The sequence below is a fragment of the Gallinula chloropus genome (genome assembly GCF_964237585.1).
Source record: "Gallinula chloropus genome assembly, chromosome: 1".
Lineage (NCBI taxonomy): Eukaryota > Metazoa > Chordata > Aves > Gruiformes > Rallidae > Gallinula > Gallinula chloropus.
Genome location: NC_140085.1, coordinates 82830149 through 82846831, shown reverse-complemented (window position 1 = coordinate 82846831; position 16683 = coordinate 82830149). Strand labels below are relative to the sequence as shown.

The following is a 16683-nucleotide window of genomic DNA, read 5'->3' as shown; positions in this document are numbered from 1 at the left end:
CATTCCAGTTCTCTTCTTTTAGCTCCATTTTCCTGCCTCACCCCTCCAAAACTAGGAGACAATCAGCTCCTCACCCTGCCAGTGCAACCTCCACATCTGCCCTAAAGGAAAGCCCCACTGTACTGCCATGATTACCTCTTCCCACCACCCAGCTTGAAACCATCCTACACCCTGCAGCAAGAAAACCAGTCTCCCCTGGAGATGTCACTCAAGGTCTGGGAGGAAAGGCAAAAAGGGGGAATAATCCCTGGCTCAGGAGAAGAAAGAGGAGTTTCCAGCAGCTGAAAGTTTCAGATAGGCTTAAAGATGCTCTTTGATATGAGCAGAAGGAGGAACCGTGAGACCCCGGTGGGAAAGGGCACAGCAGAGAGCAAGGCAGTGGAGATATTAAAGCAGAAGAGCAGTGAAGCACTGCTGTGAGGCATCATCAAGAGCAGTACCTGATGAGAGACATGGGGCACACGGGGCAGAGAGGAGCAGGAGTCACAGCAGCTCTCAAGGCTGGAGAGAAATTACAGGCAAATGATGGGGAGAAATACGTTGGGGAAGGGAAGTGCAGAACTGGGTTGACAGGGTGAGTGGAAGATCAGGTGTAGGCAAAACAAGGAAAGTGGGGAAGAATGAGTTGCTAGGTGGAAGCCAGCAGAGGCACCAAACACTGCTTTATCAGGAGCCTTATGTGTAAGGCCCCAGGAAAGCAAGGAAGGGAAGGCTCCTCTGAGGACAAGTGGGGCAGGTGAACAGCACAGCACTGCTCCATCTCTCACAGGTTCTCTGTGGTGTTGAAGAGCAGCAGGGAGCTGAGGGAGCTGATGTTCCTGGGCAGGCTGCCGAGGCCTTCTTCTGCGTCATCCTCCTGGTGAATTTTGGTGCTCAGGCACACAGGGAAGTACTTGAGCTTCTCCTGCAAGAAGACAGGTAACATGGTAAAAGACTAAAACCACAGCTGCAGAGACAGCCCTCCCCAGTCACCACATCCTGCACTGCTGGATCCACTGCATGGTCTGACAACCCTACTGCTCCCTCTCCCCCTCCCTTTGAGCAAGGAAGCACATGAGCAACACTGGAACCCCACGCTCAAGTCAAATCTCAGCAATTTAGATTTACAGCCCGTGCTTTCGGTGCCGTGGGTGGGTCATACTGGATGCTTGCTGTAGCAAGCATCCTCTGAAATAAAACCCCACTCAGGCTCTACAGCCAGAGGCAAGGATCAAGCACCACCGTCTGAAAGGCATTCGTTACAGTGTCTCCAACTACTTGACATTTCAATGCAGTCAGCGTCCCCCAAACATCTCTATTACCTCCCCTCTGCTGCTTTCAGCTGATGTTTTAGGAGACGTGATCCCACTGGTGGGGTGTGCAGGGAAGGCAAGAGAAAAAGAGGTTAGGAAAAACCAGAGTGCCTGCGCTAGGCAAGAGCCCAGGCAGAAGGGAGTGCGCGGGGCGGAATGTGTGCCAGATGGTTTTGCAAAGCCTGAGGGGTTTGCAGGAGTTTTCAACTCTAATGAACTGAAATCTCCCCGCTCTGGGTTCTGAAACTTCATGCATAATATATCGGGCTCCCTTTAGAAAAGGGCTGATTACATCTGAGCTGCCTGACTTCTACAGAGCACAGGAGCTGCCATCCCAGCTCAGACCAGTGTTTCAGGTAGTGTGGCAGCTCCGTGCTCACAGCTCGCTTTGCTGTAGAGGGAGGAAAGGTATCCATCGACTCCTGAACCCAGAGACAGCCTGGGACAGACAAATCTCCCCCCCAGCTCCCTCCCATACTTTTCCTCAGGCCCTTCATGACTTCTGTTCTTCCTCCACAAACTAGGATGAGCCACAGCTACGAGGTGGTGAGTGCTCATACCAGAAGAAACCAGAGGACTAACCAGGACAGTCTGTCAGGTTAAATAATCGGCCATGCTCTTGGCTTTCTTCTGCCACCAGAAGACAACCACTTCAAACACCGTCCACAGCTTTCTACTGCCATCCCTGCTCTATCCCATTCTCCGTGTCCTTCTTCTCTCCTTGCACTTGTGTGGAGGAAACCAAGACTGCTGCTGGTTCAGTTTTAAGACCACATCTCCACAACATTACCAGTTTCTGCAGACTGAAATTTCAGGCTCAAATTTGGTAGCCAGAAATCCTAGGAAATGGCTTAGTCACAGCTCAGTTAATCCACTGAGGATCCGTACTATGCTCTGAGTCTACCAAATGCTGTAAGAAAAGACCTGGGAGGTTTTAATTTAAATGTTTCCTCTCCCCCCCCCAATAACATGTTCCAACTTGTGAAAAATACACTGAAATAAACATCTGGAATTTTTAGAGCAGCAAGTAGGCAAAAATACACAAACTGTTATTTAGAGACCACAGAAACAGATTCAGAAATAAAGGTTCTTTTTATCATTAAGACTCATTTCCCGATGTTTAATTTTTTAAGCATGAGGGAGTACTGACGTTTTTGCTAGAGCTGCTCACACACACTTAGCCCTCAAGTCATACATATATATATTTTTTTTAATTCCCTCTTTGTAGATTTCAATTAGCACTGGAGGACTGTGCGTCACTAAGGGCGGAGTGAGAAACCCACCATTACCTACATTTACTTTTAAGTCTCATCTCAGGCAGTTATAAAAGCACTAAGCATGAGTGTTACTCTGAAACATGAGGCTCCACATAATCCTTTTAACTGAAGTGCCACCAAAGTGCCAGTCTCACTCAAGTGCCTAGATCTGTTCTGAAATTTAGAGCAGCTACCCACCCACTATCGATAATGTCCTGCAGCTGGGGATTCCTCACCTTAACTGCCGTCTGGAAATGAGTTTTCTTACAGGGAGCCTGAGGCCTCAATCTGAAGGCTCAGCAACCTTGAGGTCTGGAGTGTTTAAGTGCTCAACCACCACAGCCTGGGGCTTGGCCCCTGGCAGGATCACACCCCTAGGGACACCACATTTCTAGGCATTTTTGTCCTTAACAGCCTACAGGTAAAGTCACCCTGGTTTGTAAGTTTAATTAAGCACAGGCTGTTACAAAGGCAATGGGCTGATACACCAGAAACCCCATTCCCCCCATGCTAATGGCACACTGAGGGGAGCTGGAAAAGCATTTGACAATGAAGCCCTGAGAGGTTACTCCAGCAGCAAACTTCTGCTTTTACCTCTTCCCAAGCAGACCATGACTCCCACCTTGTTTTCCAGCCTCCTGAGGGGCACTAAGTCACACCACAAAAGCAGTGCCCAGTGCCTGTGAAGCCCCACAGCACTGCAGCAACTCACTGTTCAACCCTGCTTAGGTGCTACCACAGCAACATGCAAAGCAAGCTGCTTTGCAGGTTTACCATAAGGTCCTGGCACTCTTATCCATCAGTGCTTCCCTTCCCAACCTGAAGGATGTCCTCTCAACTGCTGAGTTCTCACTTGTGCAGGGTGTGGAGAAAGGAAAGTTTCCCAGGAGGGAAGCATTAAATGAAACTGCAGAACCATGCACATTTCCAACTCAGCTGCTTTTCCTGAAACCAGGACACCCCCAGAGCACAAATCCTAAGCACTGAGCACAGGCTGCCACAACCTACCCTAAAACTGACACAAGTGGAGCTTGCTTTTCTGGTGGGGCGTGTGTGCATGCGTGAGTGAAGTTTGTAAAGGCCACTGCGACTGCTCCCAGCAAAGAGGCCCTCATTAGAAGTGAAAACAGGCAGCGAGCCTCTGCTGAAAGCCCTGAATAATTGAGGAGAGCATAAATGCAAACATTAGACTTCCCTCTGTCACATTTCATTACTGCAAGGAACATCAGGCTCTGTGCTCAGCTATGGCCAAGAAGGGCCTGTTCCCCTGGAAGACTGTCAGAGCTCAGCTGAATCGAGCCCCACTCCTCACTCCAGCTTCTCCTGGCACTCCATCCTCCGTCACTCATCGGCTGACAGCCACTTGCCAGCACAGCAGCATCTCCCCCCGTCCCACAGAAGAGCTGCAGGAGCTGGTGTGTGTGAGCTGGGCAAGAGCAACACAACCGCTGCACGAGCCGGGGTCTGGGAAAAGCCGGGGAAGACCAGCAACGCCTCGGGGGGACACAGCGATGGGTCACGAGAGGGGAGGAACAAATGCACACACCCCACGGAGGTCCCCGTGGCAATGGCAGCCTTGGGCACGAAGGGCAGAACTCGGCAGTGGCACGGAGACCACCTGGGACAGGGTGGCACTGCGGGCAGATGGCAGGGGAGCAGGGAAGGGCACACAGGCACTACTGGAGCCCGCAGGCCGTGCAGACGGGCACTCCATTTGCTCTTTGCAGGACACTGTCTTTTAGCAGCTGATGCTGTTCTCAACCCCCTCCTCGTGTGAGGGCTGTATATTTGTACCAGCCCTTCAGGGAGGGAGAGCATCTTCCCTGCCCACTCACTGCCCACCTTGGTGCCCCTCCATGCTCTCTAAAGGGATGGAGCCACCAGCCAGCCAGCCCAACTGTGACCAGCCTCCCCATGCCAGCCAGCAGCAGGTCCCACGACGCTCTGCCCTGTGCTACTGCCAGGGCTCACAGGAAGCACAGCCTGCTCAAGCCTGCTACCTGTCCATTCGGACAGCAGCCTTGTTTCCCTGGCCTGGCTGAAATATTCATAGCCACCTCACTGTGTGAGGTCTCAGCACCATTAAAACTCAGGAAAGTTTAGCGTGATCAATTATTCAACTGCAGCTTTATTTTTGGGCTGCGGCACACAAGGATGAGGAAGGAAGTCTCTTTAGGGGTCGGGAGCAGGGAAGTTGCCAGGTTGATCCCTAACCTGGCAGCAACAGCACATCTGCTACTCCTGGCACAGCACATACACAGCAACTCTCAAACTTTAAACACAGCAACTCCTCCTCCCCTCCTCCCAACCTAGCAATGTTGACTCAAACTGTTGGAGAATCCATTTGCAGCATTTCCCACCAAAACCACCGCTTCTCAGACTCCCCAAGAAGCCCTTCTCTGCCACTGAATCCACAGGTTAAAAAAGAACAAGATACTTCAGGACTTCCTACAACAAGCTACAGATGTCTGAGCCACAGGCATACCTGGAAGCCTCAAATGCACCAGCTCCTGAGGGATTCAGCCCCTCTGAAGGGCTTGCAACCTACAACAGCTGAACAGAAGGCAAAAGAGAAGCAAAGCACAAACAAAAAATGTAGAGAAGCAAAATGATCCTCCCCGACAAGACATAAAACTTAGCTGGGAACCGGGGAGGGACAATACCCAGGTATTATGCTTTCCTGGGACAGAAAAACACCCTGACTACTCCTTTTTCTCCTGACACACGAGCACTTCTACCTTTCCCTTCTCACTACCACATATATTAGAGCCTTCAGAAACTATTTTTCAAACAGCCTTGCTCCATACAGTTGAAGCCTTAGGGTCATCCAGCAGCACCAACCAGCACTACTGCAGGAAACAGTGGCATTTCAGCAAATGGAACTGCTCCAGAGAGTCGGCAGCCAACAGACACCCTGAGCACTCAACCACCCAGCAGCTCTTGTACTCACATAGGCCTCTCAAACTTGCAGCTACACAAGCTTCCAGGCATGATCTTGCACCCCTACCAACAGGCCAAGCTGAAAAGATGTTCTGCTCCCAGCCCTGGTTTACTTCATCAGAGAGGCTCACAGCCTCCCAGGTTCTCTCTGCTTGTTCATCTCAAGGTCTGCTCTCCTCCTCCTTACCTGCAGAGCTTTGTCATCCAGCATTCGGTGTTTGCTCTGAATCTTGTGCCTTGGACACTTCTGTTTAGCTGGGTCTTCTGCACCAGCAAAAATTGAACTGTACTCCTGCAGCCGTTCCGGGGCTGGATACTTGGCACTGGAAAATACCTGTGGAGAAACAAGGAAGGACTAAAAAAATCCCAACAAGTAGGCAATCCCACAGTGCTGAAACATGGAGAGTGGAGCAAGCACACAGTCTGTGCTGCCAGTGAGAATGGACAGCCTGAAGAGACAAAATGCTCACAAGGACTAGTTGCACAGGCCCAAACATGCACGGGCTGTCACGTCTGAAATGAAGTGCCAGAGCTTCTCCCTCTAGGGAGTACTAGGACATCATTGGCAAAAAGGCTCACGAGGCAGGAAGAGAGTTGGAAATACTGTGTAAAATGGAGGAAGGAGGGGGAAAGAAGGATTTTCACCAGTTTTACATGGCTTAACGGTATTAAGGAGAGGCTTTTTTAACAGCAACTTTCACTCACATAGACCAAGTGTCTATGACTTTCAAGTGCCTTTTCTCTTTCTCAGGAAGCAGCTGGGTCAGCAACCTACATAGGCCTCATAAGGCCTGGAGCTGCATGGGCCGTAGATCTGAAGAGCATCACTTGGTGGAGTGAGGAAGGAGATCCTGATCACAACCCTGGAGAGGTGAGTGGGCAGTAGCTACAGCAGCTGAACGCCTGCTTTTCTCCAGAGCTTACACCAGGAATAAAGAGAGAAGGTGGAAGGAAGAAGGGAGGGTGTGCGACCTTCACTTAAGTCACTACCTTAATAGCCTTCTTGCTGCCCTTGATCTTCTCAATCTTCGCTTGGGCGAGTGTGACTCTCTCACCAATGGCCTGAAGCTGTGCCCGACTGGCCTCCACCCGCTGAGAGATCCTAGGAGGCAAGCACCTTTCTTAACATAAAGAATCCAGAGCCAGAGATTTTTTGGCAATAGCCAGTGCCCCGGCCCTCAGGGGAGGATGTGAATCCCTTGTGGGCTAGACTGTTTCACAGGGCAAAACAATGCTGGCTGAGATACGCTTGTCCCAGTCCAACATGAAGGCAGGTCCGGTCAGTGACACAGCGCTGCTGCAGCTGCTGAAGCACAGCGCAGAAAGATGGAGAACTGCAGCTTTCTTGTCAGAACAGAGCACCACGAGCCCTACTCCCCTCTGCAGGGACCACTGATGAGAAAGCCACAGACAGGTATCAACTACCAACATATTCTTAATAAAAATGACTTGTTAAAAATGCTAATGAGCAGAGCTCAAGACTCAAGGTGGCTCATCCTGTCCTCTACTACATCAGTTGTTCAGTAACTGCATCAGCATCCAAATGCTTTGGGCTGGAGGTGAAAAAGCCCTCTGGCAGCAGGGGAAAACAGTCACTGGTTGAGCACCTCTGTATTCACCATATGAACATACTCCTTTCTCTCAATGCTCACTGCAGATGCTTTGCAGCCATGACTGAAACTGCGAGCACTCCATGCACTGCCGCTACCATGCTGCAGGAACTGTCACACTGTTTCAGCCAGAGGCTTGGCAGGACACTGGAACAGGCCTCAGCTACAAGTAACTGTGGAGTCACCTCCTGAGAAGAGACTTTCCTTTCCCATGCATAACTAGCTCTTCCTAGCTTCAAGCTCAACAGCTGAAAATTGTTCCAAATCTTCACCCCCCTAATGAAAACAGCAAAGAACATTTATGGCATTAGGAGAGATAGCACTCCAGTGACATTTTGTAGCAACGAGTTCCACTGGATCCACTGATCTGCTACTTAACCTAGATGGACCTGGACAGGCTTGATTGATGGGCTGAGGCCAACTGCATGAGGTTCAACAAGGCCAAGTGCCATGTCCAGCACTTGGGCCACAACAAGCCCATGCAAAGCCACAGGCTTAGCGAGGAGTGGCTCAAGAGCTGTCAGGAGGTGAGAGACCTGGGGCTACTGATCAACAGCCAGCTGAACATTTGCCAGCAGCATGCCCAGGCAACCAAAAAGGCCAATGGCATCCTGGCCTGCATCAGGAAGTGGGGAAGTAGGGAAGCGATCCTTCCCCTGTACTCAGCGCTGGTGAGGCCACAGCTGGAGAACTGTGTTCAGTTTTGGGCCCCTCACTACAAGAAGGACATCAAGATGGTAGAGCATGTTCAGAGAAGGGCTAGAAAGCTGGTGAACAGGTTGGAAGGCAAATCTTATGAGGAGAAGCTGAAGGAGCTGGGATTGTTTAGTCTGGAGAAAAGGACACTGAGGGGAGACCTCATTATTCTCTACAACCACCTAGTGAGGTGGGGAGGGTTGGTCTCTTCTGCCTCATAGCTAGTGACAGAGCAATGGGAAATGATCGGAAGTTGCTTCAGGGGAAGTTAAGGTTGGATATTAGGAAAAAAAGTTCTTTACTGAGAGTGTTGTCAGATATTGGAATGGGCTGCCCAGGGAGATGGTTGAGTCACCATTCCTGGAGGTGTTTAAATAAAGGGTAGATGTTGTACTTGTGTTGGACCTAGTAGGACTAGATAGATGGTTGGACTTGACCTTGAAGGTCTTTTCCAACCATAACTTTTCTATGATTCTATTTTGTGCCTGTAAAAATCAATCTCAAGAACTGTCTTTAAATTTCACCAAAAGTCCCTCTTTGCTTTTGTGTAGAGAGCTCCCGTGCTTTTTTCTCCACTCTGTCTGTACAATTCCTTTTAGCAACAAATCTGACATCAGCAGTGATCCATGGTTCCCATTTTCAAACTGTACCAAACCTGTCTTTCCAAGTACTATCACTCTGTGCAGTACATTCCCTATTAGAGAAATGGACTCCACTAAAGCCCCCCCACTGCAAGTGGTGAAAAAGCAGCGAGTACAAGCAGCCAGTTCACCTTTTATCATCCCGAAAGACCCCCCACTTGTCTCTCTAAACATTTTGTAAGTGTTTCTGTTTGTTTATAGCCATGCTCCTCTGTTTCTGGATGCATGAAAATCCCTCCCTATGCATATGGCAGGAGAGCACACAGCCTGTTTCTACTTTATTCTTTTTGGAGTAGGAGATGAGCAAAACTGAACCTCATGAGACTCCCTCAGAATTATTCTCCATTTCCCCATCCTTTTATTTTAAATACAGCCTAACAGCTTGTATTTTGTACCAACACCAAGTACAAATCTGTTCAAGATTTCCTTCCCACACCCTCCCTCTGTCTCAGTGGAGTAAGTACACATCACTTATACACTTGATAGGTTCTCAGAGTAGTTTCCGTTGTTCCTTTCAGCGTGCATTTCCTAGCACCTGTCTGCAGCAAATTTCATGTGTCACAGGGCTGTCCCATTGCCTTCTTTTGTGAAAGTGTGAGATGTCTCTGAAGGACCTAAGTCTGCTCTCCCCAGCATATTCTCCCACCTCACAGTTCACCTCTTTTCTAGAGGTTTCATAATTGTATCAATTGGCACTATTTCCAGCACTGCTCCTGGGGGCATCTGACTATTTTTACTTCCTTCAAAGCTGGAAAGAAAAAAAAAAAAGAAAAAAAAATAAAGTCCTTTATTTCTGCTTTGCCTCTCTCCTTCAAATCAATGATGTAATTTTCCCTCTCACCCGTGAGTAGACCTTTCTCCTACAAGAGCTCAGCAAAGCTTTCCTGAAGCTCCAAATAAAAGCAAGGTATCAATTGCCTTTTATCCAATGCCCTGCTGAATCCCAAAAACAATTCTCAGGGGTTGACCAGGCACAGGTTCCTCTCCCAGAAGGAAGTGTTATTCAAGCTCAGGCCTGGAAACCATTCTCTTCCCTCCCACTCCATGAAGGTGAGTGGGTTGAGTGAGGCAGTCAAATGCTCCCACTCACTCCCTTTCCAGTCCCACATTATCCCCACTGCCTTACCAGCTATCACCTCTTCTCCCTTTCCACACTCTTTTTCTAGACGTGAAGCAGCACAGGAGTCTTTGAGGAATCCCACTTATCCTTATCTTTCACCCTTAACCACTCCCACATTTAACACACCTCCCCTAAGTCACCCGATAACTCCTGCTACACACAAGCTGCCCACTGACTGTTAAAAAGTGCTTCTTGGTGCCAGAGTACAAACACCTCCTGCAGCAGGTGGACAGCCCTGGGGAGGGACAGAAAGCAAATCACCTCTCAGCACCATGTACATCTCTCTCACTCGAGGTTTGCTGGAACCTCTCTGAAAAAGGAGGCATCCCTAGAAACAGACTGCAATTGCTGGGCACTAGCTGCAACAGCAACGATACATCCAGAAGGGAATGAGAGAAGACATCTATATATAGCTTCATCCATCCCTTCTGCCCACCAAATATAACAGAGAGATTACATTCACCCAGAACAGGACAGTCCCAGGCACACAGGCTGGGGAAGTTGTCCAGTGCCAGCTCAGGTGTTCCAAGCCATGATGGCTCTTTTCAGAGACACCCTGTACTTTCTCCTGGGATCTTCTACTCTAGGATCTGACAGGCCAAAGCCCACTGACCGAACTTAGATCCTCCAAAAACCTTCACCTGAGGTGGTACAGAGATGCAGGACCACACCAGTCTACAGAATTAATTTATCTGTTGCTGAACAAGGTAACTGAAAAAAAAATAACACCCCCTCCCTAGTCCAACTAATCCAAATTCCATCACATTTACAGGTGACGGAATATTTCACACGTAAACTGAACGTGCAGTTCAAGATGCAGCTGCACACGTTAGTCAAGAGAGACAGCACACCACACTGATACAGAAAAAACACATGGGGAAAAGCATCTCATGTTCATGTGTCCTCCAGCAGCTTTGGTATTTCTACTGCTGGGGAAACTGAACTGCGAGGAGCCAACCTGGCTTTTGCAAAGAAAGGAAACAGGAGGTTGCGGAGAGGGCTGTTGCCAAGGGTTTCAGGGGCCAGTGTTTGAAGCAAGGTGCTGTTCAGACCATTGAAGGAGGAACACGCTACTGAGTAGCATTGGCTTGAAAGGCAATTGGAATGGGGACAGGAGGGGGAAGTGTTAATAAAACGGCCCATTACTGCCCCTCAGAACCCTGCTCAAACAGTCAAAACCACCCACCATCGGCTTCTCAACTTACCCCGTGCCTATCCTATTAGTCATTGCTGTGCTATTTCGCTCTGGGTGCTCTTTTCTGCTTGAGAAACTCCTTTAGTCAGATTCAATGTGACTTTGGAGTTGCAAAGGAGCAGGAGGCATGCAGCAACAGCCCCTCCCTTTGGGCACAAAGGGGACAAGGGGGCCTACAGAATAAAAGAGAATGTATCACCTGCTTTCAAACCCTGGGCACGGAACCAACCAACCTTCCCCTCCCAGGGCTTTTCTTTGGGGAAGTAATACATGTGGCAGATTAAATCTATCTAGTGGATTATCTCTTAATCCACACAGACTTTTATTTTTGATCTAAGCAGATATTAAAGCAAATCTTTCAGCTGCTTTGATTCAAACTTTCACATTCTCTTGTCCCTCTGTAATCTTTTTGCAGTCAAGCCCCCTGCACCACACCCCCAACTTAGATCTCGTTTTTCCTTTCTCCAAAAGCCCCCTGCAGTCTTCAGCTCCTCCCCATTTTACAGGCAACTCTCCCCAACACACCCAGCAGGTCCCAGGAATACTTCCTCCCACCTTGCTGCTTCCTTTGCTGGCCCCATCCCATCTCCAGCCTCAGATCAGACTGGTTCCTGTTACAACTCCTCCGATAAATCCTATCTATATTCAGGCAGCTACCGAAAGGCCTCTACTGCCGTGTCTGTGCCTGCTCATGAGGAAAAACTGTTGTTCTCTTACACCCACAGGAAAAAGATTTGAGGCTTTAGGAACCTGGTATCCAGGACACTGGCTGCTGCCTGTCAGTTGTCAGCACTGGCAATAATACTATAGGTCTATGAGGGTCTCAAAGCACTCCAGTATGCCAGAAAAGAACTATGACTCCTATCTTCTATATTTTCTAGGGAACATACAGCATCAGAGAAAGGTTTAAAATCAGAAGAGGTTTAAAGACAGCCTGAAAGATGCCCAGAAAGGTGTCTGAGCAAGACAAAACTCAGCTGAAGGAAGCATCACAGTTTTGTTGAGCATATACATCACCCACAAGTGACAGGGGTAACAAAACTTGGGAAGCAGGAGAGAGAAGAGGCAAGCTCCACACCAAGATGAACAAGAAAGGCAAGGCAGGAGACACTGGGAACAAACCTCTCTAGAATACCAAAGAACTTCAATTTCATATCTGAAGTACAAAGGTAAGCAATCAACCAAGGAGAAAGAACATTACAGAGCAGAATGAGAAATGAAGTTGCACAGGAGGATAAGGCAGCCAAAGTATTAAATGATTTTTTCCTTAAATGAGGATTGCACACATCACAGCCAGTCAAGCTCCTGGTCTCCTCCCAGTCCAAGCTTCAGCCCTGAGAGATAGCAGGGGGATGTTTGGCATTGCTGTTCTAAACTTCAGGGTACATATGGTAAATTTGTTCTATAAAACCTTGACTTTCTGCCTAAAAGTTAAGCTGCCTTTTAATTTTTTTTTTTTTAAAGCATGCTTTTATTAAATTCCTCCCTTACTGCAGGAGGCATGAATTAGAAGGGAAGGAGTTTATGGTTCTTGGGTTTTATTACAACCCCAGACTCTCCAAGCAGCTGGTACTGGAGCTTGGTAACAAGGCAGCTAACAGTGCCAGCTGCCATTCATCCTTCAGCAGCACCAGTGCCAAAACCAGCACAATACCTCTGCTGATGAACGAGATACCAGTAAACCTCTAGGACAAGTTTCAATGGGTTTCCAAAAGTGAGAACACCACTGGTGACATCAGGACATGCTACCCCCCAGTGGAGGGGAGACATCATCCCATTATGAAAGCAACAGGAGAACGTGGTGGGAGCTAAATGTCCACTTTCTCAGGCTACCAAGACACTTCCTCATCAGCTTCTTTCCTGGGACCCAGAGGCAAGCCACTGCTCTCTTCTGTTTGTATGCTGTGGAGAAGAAGAAAATCTCAAACTCAAAGCTTCAATTTGAGAATCTTCTTGAAAAGGCCATGGGCTTTTATGGCTCTTCAGGCTATTGAAGTGATGAGGAAACACCAACACATCACCACAGGTACCCTTAACTGAAGTCTTCGATGCACAGTCTACTAGACCGAAGCAGGCCCAGATAGCCAGGCCAAACTATCTAAGTGTGTTCTGGCTGGGTAACAAAGGATACTGTTTTAGGAGGCACCAGAGTGTGCTTTACACGCACCCTTACAGCACACAGAAGTTCCTACACGCTGTGGTAGGCTGGCTCAGAGAATAGCAGCAATGCTGGTGCAATACACTGGGAGAAGCCTGAGCCTTCCTCTCCCCACTCCCACACAGTACCAACAACGCAGGATGAAGATGGAGAGAGCAAAGGGAAGGCTGCTCAGACATCCACCATTTACAGCAGTCCAGGGAAACATTCAAAGCAAGTTCACAATGCCAATTTGCCTCCAAAGTTTGGAAGGCAGAAAGCAAAAATGGATGCTTTTATAAAAAGTCAAATACATTCAACCACTCAAAGATCAACTTGTTTGCTTTCTGCTCTTCTCTCTCCTTCATATTTGAGCAGTTTTTAAAAGTCTTCGTGTCTGAGTAAGTGTAATCAGAAACTGTCATCGCACACCATCTCTGACAGAAAGAAATCCCAAGTGAGACAGTGTAATCAACATTCCTTCCTCCATTAAGGGTTTGGGTATTATACTAATTAATGTTTATCACACTTTGATTGCTCCTTGAGTCTGATTTGCAGGTGTTTCAGCATTCACATATCGCCTCACTCCCATGATGCCGAACGGCTTTTCAGATCGGAGGGTGATCAAGGTTGCCAGGTTATCCTCAGCAGGATCTGGCATGCACCACTCTCTACAGGTCAGGTTCTCTCACAAAAATAATTTGAGTTTTAATCTCTCATTTCACAAGTTGTTTCCTTTACTGTGAATTAAGTTTATGTAAAACTGGAAACTTAAAATTTTGACCTATTATCACAGCATCCTCCTCCCTCTTCCCCTGCAGCTTGTTCTCTCCTCCCCAGAAAAGCAATTTTTCTTTTTTCCTCTGCTTTTAAACAACAAAAAATTTAAAAAGGTCACAAATAAGTTCTTGCCTTTCATCACTGATTCATCTGAAAGCGGGCAGGCTTCCCTTTTTTTTTTTTTTTAGAAGAAAGTCTGTGTTTGTAAGTAAGTTACACAATTAGATCTTCTATTTAACCTTTACAGGCTATTTTCAGTCAAGCTACTTTGCCATTAATAGCATTAAGACATAAAACACAACAGATTCTACCATCCCTGCAACAACTTGGGAAGGATGATCTAAAAGAAGTAATGGGGGAAAACTGGTTCTTCTACCATTACTGCTGGAGTTTCACAGGTGACCTTTTGAGTTCCTCCACTAGCATTGTGGGGGCAGATAGTCACCAACACCGTGGAGCTGCTTTCCAGAGGAACAGGCTTGAGAACCAGCAGCAAGTGCTGTAAGTACAAGTAACTGGTTTGTTATCTATATAGTCTTCACTCATCCTTGCAGAATTGTCACAATTATTTACTCACTGAAGCTCAATCTTTTATAGTAATAGCTGTAAGTGCTAGGTTTTTCCTTTTTTTTTTTTTTTTTAAATAACTATTGAAAGGAAAAGTAATCCTGTTTGGACAGAATTTTACGAGGCTGTCACAAGTAAGTTTTATTTCTGTGTTGTCTGATGATATGGATTATATTTGGCAGACAGCTTAAAAGGTGTTTTGGCACTTGTAACCTTAAATTAATCAACTGTGTACATGAGCATTAAGCTTTCCTTTACTCCCATCAAAGCTCCTTTCTTAGAGTACCCTTGTCCCCACAGAACAACAAACATATCACCACACAGAGGCACAGGAAAGCTAAGTAGCAGGGAAATGCCCAGGTGACCCCATGGTGAGTGTTACTGGGGAGTAGGGAGAGCAAACACCTTTAGAAAGGTCTGAGATTCCTCTGGGTCCCCGAGTGTAGAAGCAACTCCTTCCCAACCTTCATTTTGGCACCATGTCTGATTCTACACAAACAACACTTCAGTTCACTCTTCATCAGCATTTCCTATCAGCGGTAGTCACAGGAGACAGGTCAGCATGGATTTAAATGTCTGATCTGTACCTTCTCCCAGGTGGCACTGCCTGAGCCACCAGCCAAAACTGATGTTTCTTCTAAGCTTCACCTGAAGGTAGCAACACCAGAGCAGCCTGACCAGACTTTTTAGCCCATGCCTCACTCAAGCCAAAGATCCCTCACCACATCACGTGGGAAGAAAGAGCGACATTTGCAGAGCCCTCCTCTCCTCTGGCAAGTCAGTCCACATCGACCCAGTGCTGAAGAACAAGAGGACGACCTGGGTTGTATCAGAAGATCAGGAAGTTCCTCTTTACTCCTAGCTTTCCCCCATGCTTTCCAAATGGTTTTAGGACAGTTTCATGGTGAGGGGCAGCCGCTGCGCACATGTGAGAAGAACTGATGTAGTGACCATCCCTAAAGGCTGCACTGCGGGGCTCGCCCTGATGTCAGGCTGAACAGACCAGGTCAGCTGAGCTCCTGGTGGATCACTGGAACATCACATGCAGCACAAACACTGCTCTGAGGCTGTTTATCTCCACTACCAAAACAGTCACTGTCATTGAGAGGAATGCTGCTCAAAACACGCCTGCAACCAGAGCAGAAAATGACTCCTTGGGATAGAAGTTCAGACTCTAATCAGTCTCTGAGAAAGGCATTGCTTTCCTTTGCATTTAATCAAATATCACTAGAACTTCATAGCTTTCCACCCAAAGACCTCAAAGCAATTTCCAGGTGTTAATTAAGTCTCAGTTGCTTGTGACACCAAGAATGGAATTGTTTGTCCTCTGTGAAAAAGTAAACTTGGGGAAATTCACAGTACAGTCCCAGCAGAACAGATTTTCAGTCTGTTATTCACTAATCTAAACTATTTTTGCTTTGATTCACAGGAATTAACATATGCATTTCAGTGATTGTTTTAGTTGCAGTTTAAGACCACCTGTGTGAGTACTTCTACACTCTTTAGTGCCTTCTCATTGCCAAATCTGTCCCACTGCTGCTCTCAAGACTAAACTGCAACCAGTAAGCACTGATGCAAAACACTGACCATTCTCTCCATCAACACTTCTGTTCTCTGGATCCAAAATACATGATCTCCCCACATTTAAGACAGAAATGTGAAGGTAAAGTTTGGCTTTAAAGTATTGGCTTGAAATTTCCCCCACTTCCCAGCAGCTGATGGCAATAGCACAGAATTTGAATTGTACACCACAACTTGAGGCCTTCAGTCCCCTTTTCAATAACAGATACTACATTTACAAGCTAGTAAAAACAGTCACCAACTAAAATCAGTCTCTAGGAAAAACATTGTCCTCCAAAACTGGAGCTGCATATTCAGGAGAAGGAAAGCCTATCTAAGAAAAAGGACTTAGTACCATAAATAGCTTGTTTCATCTACTGTGACACTCTTGAAAACAAATACACTTCATCTCTTCTTGTAACTCCAAGTTTCTGACTTCCACCCTGTAATAAGGATCTGCCTCTGCTGTATTTCCTTACCTTGTCCCAACCTAAAGAGGTTGTCATCCGAAACTTGGTGAATGACCTAACTAGCTTTTGAAGGATGACTTGCAGTTTCCAGGTCATTCTGGTTAGTTCTCAATACTGTGCTTCCGCTTGTTGTATTTGCTGCAGCAATCACTGCACTTACAACAGCTTACAACTCAACCAAATTTCTTTCAATTAGCTCCTTCCACCCATGCGAGCATTGCTACTCACAGCTTCTGTTCAGCACCTTGTGAGGAGCAGTGCCAATTCCCAAGATTTCCCCAAATTTTACTACAGCCGAAACAAGCCCAACCACATAAGGTAACTGTTTCTGAGAAAGTTTATCAGCCTTTTGCTATTTATGAAGCCTGTTGTACTTTTGTGTTCTGGTAGAGGAGGGGGGCTGCAGGGGTGGCTTCTGC

At 47.3% G+C, this 16683-nt stretch overlaps 1 protein-coding gene across 1 annotated transcript in view; it reads right to left on the bottom strand.

The window, feature by feature from the left end:
* Positions 1-16683, bottom strand: part of WASHC1 (WASH complex subunit 1) — a 31966-nt gene that overhangs the window by 4550 nt on the left and 10733 nt on the right. The window contains exons 2-4 of the mRNA XM_084273418.1: positions 6479-6590; positions 5676-5822; positions 768-904 (exon numbers count right to left, since the gene is read on the bottom strand). Of these exons, the coding sequence (XP_084129544.1) occupies positions 768-904; positions 5676-5822; positions 6479-6590 (396 nt within the window). The remainder of the gene's footprint in view (positions 1-767; positions 905-5675; positions 5823-6478; positions 6591-16683) is intronic.